Below are 6,331 nucleotides of genomic sequence, written 5' to 3' on the forward strand. Positions count from 1 at the left end.
CTTGTGCAGATAAAGGAAACACAGTCTGTGGAGTTGGGAAATGAGCTGACTCTCCTTTGAGGAGACCCCATCTTCAGTCCTAACAGTCCTGACTGTTTCCCTGTTGGGTCTTGCCAGGCTGTAAGCTGCACTCTAGAAAGACACAGCTGTCTCATAGCATCTCTGTGATCTCATAGCATCTCTATGAAGCTGCAGAGATGCTGAGAGCATGGAGATGGTGGTGGGAGGCTGTAAATGGGCATCTGAAAAGAGCCCTGTGTGTCCTTGGCTAGAAGAGGAGTGTGGAGACCTCCCTCAGGTGCCTGGAGAAAGGGTGAGAAGGTTGGAGATCTGCACTTTGAAACTGGACTTGTCTGCTCTCAGCAGGGGCTGGTTTCTTTTGGGGGAACAGCATGCTCCAGCTCAAAGAGGTGCAAGCACAGGACAGGTAGGAAGGAGACTACTAGACAGTCGAGATGTCCCCACTCCAAGTGACAGTGCATGCTTTCCTCTCAGGACTCACAGTAGAAATGCCAAGGATTTCTACTTTTAAAGAGCACTCCCCAAGGGAGGTGAGGGCCTCTCAAAGAAAATCAACAATATTTTAAAAATCCCTGAAACTCACTTCTGCAACCCTTGTCCTTTAGAATTGGGAGAGAAGATGGTGAAGAGCTCTTCCACAAGATGAGTGAATTTCATTTGACAGAAATTGTGAGTCTCAGAGCTAGTCACCCCCATTCCCATGTACCCCCTGCTGTACAGCAGGACAGACTCCTCCGGAACCTATGGGCAGAGGTCCCTGCTCCTCGTGATACACTCTGCTGACACAAACCAGAGCTCAAGCAAGGGAACTGGGCAAAGGGCCTCCCAATAAAGAGAGAAGCAATATGGGATTTTTAATAAGAGAGGAAAAACATTATTTATTTATTTTCCTTTCAAAGTCTTTCCTAACTTGTCAATGTCTTTTCCTCCTTGGACAGTCCCCCACGGCCAGAAGGAGCAAATGTTGAACAGCAGCTCCTTCAATGAGTTCCTCCTCCTGGCATTTGCAGCCACACGGGAGCTGCAGCTCTTGCACTTCTCGCTCTTCCTGGGCATCTACCTGGCTGCCCTCCTGGGCAACGGCCTCATCATCACAGCCGTAGCCTGCGACCACCACCTTCACACCCCCATGTACTTCTTCCTCCTCAATCTCTCCATCCTCGACCTCGGCTCCATCTCCACCACTGTCCCCAAAGCCATGGCCAATTCCCTGTGGGACATCAGGGCCATTTCCTACTCGGGATGTGCTGCCCAGCTCTTCCTGGTTATCTTTTCACTTGGAGCTGAGTGTTCTCTCCTCACAGTCATGGCCTATGACCGCTACGTTGCCATCTGCAGACCCCTGCACTATGGCACAGTCATGGACAGCAGAGCTTGTGTCAAAATGGCAGCAGCTGCCTGGGGCAGTAGTTTTGTCAACGCTCTCCTGCACACAGGGAACACATTTTCAATACCACTCTGCCAAGGCAATGTTGTGAAGCAGTTCCTCTGTGAGATTCCCCAGATCCTCAGGCTCTCCTGCTCAGAATCTTACCTCAGGGAAGCTGGCCTTCTTGTGGTTAGTCTTTGTTTAGGCTTTGGGTGTTTTGTCTTCATTGTGGTGTCCTACGTGCAGATCTTCACGGTTGTGCTGAGGATCCCCTCCGAGCAGGGCCGGCACAAAGCCTTTTCCATGTGCCTCCCGCACCTGGCCGTGGTCTCCCTGCTTATCAGCACTGGCATGTTTGCCTACCTGAAGCCCCCCTCCTTCTCCTCCCCAGCTGTGGATCTGGTGGTGGCTGTTCTGTACTCAGTGGTGCCTCCAGCAGTGAACCCCCTCATCTACAGCATGAGGAACAAGGAGCTCAAGGAGGCACTGAAGAGATTGATCCAATGGGTCCAAGATCAGCAGCAATAACTGGGGATCTGGAATCAGGACTCTGTGTTGCTCATTTCTCTTTTTTCTTACTTTTCTCTGATACGTTCTTGCAAAAAGAAAAAAAAAGTTCAGTTATGTGTGACTTGTCCTCAGGTATCTCTTCTTTGAATCTGATCCAGAGGCTGTGTTGAAGCAGGAAGCCAGACGTCCCCCTTCATCAGCGGAGGTGGGTGAACCTCAGAGCTCCCTACTCTGAGCTGCTCAGACGCCCTCAAGGCAATGAGGAGGGTTCCCCTCTGCAGGGTCTCTTCAAGGGAGTTCAAGGGCACAGAGTCAGGCTCAGACGAGAGCAGGCAGTGTGAGACCACAGGTCCCATGTCCATTAGGAGACTCAGCTCCCCTGGACACAGTCAGGGTGTGATCTCACACCCCTCTCCTGCAAGAGTGGCAGCCAAGTGTCACCATGGGCTGGTCCCTTCCCTCTACAGCACCCCAACACTACAAGTGGAGGGGGAGTGGAGGGGAGGGGAGTCAGGCAGCAGCTTGTGGAAACAGACCCCGTGCGTGGCAGTATCATCCCCCCACTGCTGCAGCAGGCATTTCCTCACTGCAGCCTTTCTGTGGGGGCTGCAGCTTTCCTGGAGACATCTCCTCGCACAGCAGCAGGACTTTCTCTTTTTAGAGCTGTTCTCTTCATTTCCATGCTGGCCTTCTGTGCTCTGTGCTGTGGATATGGTGGATACGACCCAGGAGTTCTCATGACCTGGTGGTGGTTGGGTTGTGTTTCCATGTGCGTGTGTCCTGGAAGTACAGGCAGGAGCAGGCAATGGGCACCCTTATGCCAGACCTGGCCTCCAGAACAACATTTCCATAATTAAAGGGGATCTCCCCTGTGATGTGCCTCAAGTCTGGCCTTTCTTCAGCAGATGGAGTCAAAACTAAACCCAAGGGATTGCACCACAAAAGGGCCTGTTCTTCTGCTTGTGAACTCCATGGGATCCAGGAGACGAGCTCAGAGTTCTTGGCTTATCTGTTAGGTACTGAGGGCTGGATTCAGGGTTCATCTGTCAGTGACCAGTGGAGATGGGGAATGGTCTCTGAATTGCGTGCCTGGGGCTGTCCCACAGGTGACAGTGCTGATGAGAGATGCCCATCCTTCTGGAGGGGAATCTGAGCCCCCAGGAGAGCTCAGGGGATCTCCAGGGACAGCGTGTGCGTGGGGGTGGGCAGTGAGTGGAGCCTCACAAAGTGAGGGATGGACCATGGTGGGGTAACCAGAAGGTAAAGCACTAAATCCAGGTATGCAGGGGGAAACGAGGGCTCTGCAATCCCAGGAGAGGCAGTGGGGACCCAGGAGTCCCAGGGAAGGGGCACTGGAGAGTGATTCCTGCACCTGCAGTGAAACACCACAGGCTGGAGCTGGTGCCCACCCAAACACATCTGCCATTGCAAATGTCCTGGGGTCCCTCTGAGCACTGTCCATGAGCACAGTCAGGTGCCAGCAGTATCAGTGGTGGTGATCCCTGCCCAGCTGGGTCTGCTTCCGGCTCCAACCAGCATTGCCAAAGCTGAGTCAGGAGCCACCCCATGGCCACATAACCCCACAGCCTGCTAGGGAACAGCTCTCTAGGGAGCAGAGACATCCCAGGAGAAAAGCGGACGGCATTCAGAGATAGGAAATGAGGAGAAACAGGTTTCTCTGTGCACCAGCTTGGGGCAGGCTGCTCTGTCCCCGGGGCAACAGGAGCTGCCAGAGGGGCTGCAGGGCCAGGGCTCTGGTGCTGTGCTGGGCAGTGGGGTGGGCATGGAGGGGCTGCAGGCAGACAGGGAGGGGGATCTGGTGGGCACAAGAGCAGGGGAGACAGAGAGTGACTGGCCTCACTGCAGGGCCTCACCCCCCTTGCCAGGGAGCTGCTGTCCTTGTCCTTGGGGCTGGCCTGAGTGTCGCTGTGGACATGTCTGTGCCTGGCCCTGCACCTCTCAGGTGCTGACCTGACCCTGTCCCCATCCTGCTGACCTGATTCCCCATCTCTGCTTTGGACCTGCCCTCTCCCTGAAGTCAGGAAAGCCTTGGCAAGGAAACCTGTTGAGGGAGAGTTAAGGCATGGACTCCTGATGCGGGTGAATCAGAAGACCCTTTATTGAGGTTATACACGTATACTTCTACTTGTACAGATTTTTCATACGTAATCCTTTTTATACGTGATTCGCTAAAGATCATTGTTCACACGTCTAGCTCTAGTCTATAATTGGGTTAAGCTACAGGGACACGCGGCACATTGTCTGGATTAGTAAGACGCTGACTTTGTCGTTCTCTGCTTCTTACTTCCCCATTTTCATCCTGCACAAACACCCTTCTTCCTCTTTTCTCATCATTCACGGTCCTTCAGGGACTTTCCAGCAGCTCTATCGAGCTGCCTGCTAGCTCCTCCACATCCAAAAACGCTGCTCTGTCTTTGCTGGACAACCACGGCCCAAGACAGAACGACTCATGGGACTGGAGACGCTCACGTGTCCCTAGCTGGCACCTGGCAGAAAACTACGCTCTGCCCAGCAATGGGTGCTTCCTGATCACACTCCTTGTGCTGAGCCTCAGCATCAAATCTGTTCCTCAGTCCTGCACTGCCTGCTGCCAAAAGGAGGCTTTTCACCAGAAAATGTCACAGATGGGGCTGCATGTCCCCGTTATACCATGAAGTGTGACCCAACTTGCCTGACAGGAGCAGAAGTACCCGCTTCCAGCACACAGGATCTACAATGCCTGCCCAAAGCTGGGAATCTGGTTGGAAGATGGACGCACGTGCAACAGGAGAAAAGCCCAGCTGGGAATGAGCATCTCCCATGGCCTCTTCCTCCTCCTCCTTCAGCAAATACTGCTGCAGGGAAAGGTGTCATGAAGAAAAGCAAATAAGAGGAAAGGAGGGGAAAAGCAGCCTTGGTTCAGATCTCAGAGCAAGCAGAAACACTCCCTGGCCTTTATTCTGCATCCTGCCTGCAGATCCTGGCAAGAGCTTCGCAAGCTCAAGGCCTGAACCTCAGCATACAGAAGGCAGCAGGCTGCCAGCACCCCTGGCTCTCGCCACCAGGGCAGCCTGGGCCCTACGGGACAATTCATGTCCTCACCTCCAAGGGCTCCCCAGCTCCCCAGCCTGGCAGCACTCCCCACGCACAGCACTGCTCTCTCCAGGCACCTCCTCCTGGGACAAGTGCTAAGACATGGGGGCCACCACCTGTCCCCACCACAGGACACCCCATCACTGTGACACGCTGCACCCCCCACCCCTCCCCTCACAAAGGGCTCCCAGCCAACACGCACCTCTGCAGCAGGGACACACAGGGCACAGCACCACACATGGTGGCAGCCAGGGCACCCCCAGGGCCACAAAACACACACACACCAACTCTCCAGCCCTGCCATTCCCTTCCAGTCCTCCAAGGCCTTGCAACAGGCCCTTCCTCTCAGCAGCCAGGCACAGCCCTGCACTGCTCACTTCCCACCTCCAGGAAGCAGAGGACAGAGATATCGTTCAGGTCTTGGAGGAGAATCTCAGAAGCGCCCTGGTGTTTTTGTGGTGCAGAATTATTACAGCACACAGACCCTGGAAAGCAGTGATTACTAACATCACTGCTCACACCAGCACTTCATTCATTTAGCAGCATAAACATTCTAGCAGGACTCCCTCATCTACCAGTAGCAGGTTGTAAGCCCACATTATTAGCAAGAACTACAAAGTCAACCCTCATGCCTATGTTTACCAGAGAACATCATCCACATTTTAAATGCAGCACTATTAATTCATGATGACGGAGAGTGGAATAAAATCCGTGTCAGATGGTGTGGAATGTTATTGCCTACCTCTGCTTGATTTATTAGTTGCATCTCTATACTGCTGTAGCGCTCTGCAGCTGTCAATCCCTCCTCCCAGCACACTCACCAAACCCAGGAGTGACCTCACCACCAACACCCAAGCCATGGGCCTTCTCCTGGCCTAGCAGCTGCTCAGATGGAAGTAGCCTCACAAGTCCATACCCCCACCAGGTGCCTGCTGATGGTCTATGGCTTTGAGACAAGGAAGTTTCCTGAAGTTATTTCCCCTGCCATGAACATGCTGCTGCCCTACCAGCTACTCTGACCAAGGAGACCTCACAGTCTGCTTCCACACCTGTCTGCCTGCTGCTGGCCTATCAGGGACTCAGGCACAAGTGACCACACAAGCAAATGCCCAAGCCATTAGCCAATTGTGAGCCTTGCACAGACAAGTGACCCCACAGCGACTCTCCCAGCAATGTGCCTCCACACAGTCTACCAGGCACTGAGACAGAGCTGAGCTCACAAACATCTCTTCACCACGTGCCTGCTGCTGGCCTCCCTGCTGCTCTGGAGGAAATGACGTCAAAGTCCATTCCCACCAAGGGGCCTGTTACTGGCCTATCACGGACAGACACACAGCT

The 6,331-nt window shown here is 53.8% G+C and overlaps 1 protein-coding gene across 1 annotated transcript; it reads left to right on the top strand.

Moving 5' to 3' along the window:
* The first annotated feature begins 982 nt into the window (after positions 1-982).
* Positions 983-1,918, top strand: LOC135326344 (olfactory receptor 14A16-like). The gene has a single exon (XM_064504225.1). It carries the CDS (start codon positions 983-985, stop codon positions 1,916-1,918), a length of 936 nt encoding a protein of 311 aa, XP_064360295.1.
* Positions 1,919-6,331: the final 4,413 nt, after the last annotated feature.

The sequence above is a fragment of the Dromaius novaehollandiae genome, unplaced genomic scaffold (genome assembly GCF_036370855.1).
Source record: "Dromaius novaehollandiae isolate bDroNov1 unplaced genomic scaffold, bDroNov1.hap1 HAP1_SCAFFOLD_27, whole genome shotgun sequence".
Classification (NCBI taxonomy): Eukaryota; Metazoa; Chordata; class Aves; order Casuariiformes; family Dromaiidae; genus Dromaius; species Dromaius novaehollandiae.

Bases quoted from the DNA above. Each gene is read 5' to 3' on its own strand.
- LOC135326344 (XM_064504225.1), top strand. From the start codon at position 983: ATGTTGAACAGCAGCTCCTTCAATGAGTTCCTCCTCCTGGCATTTGCA.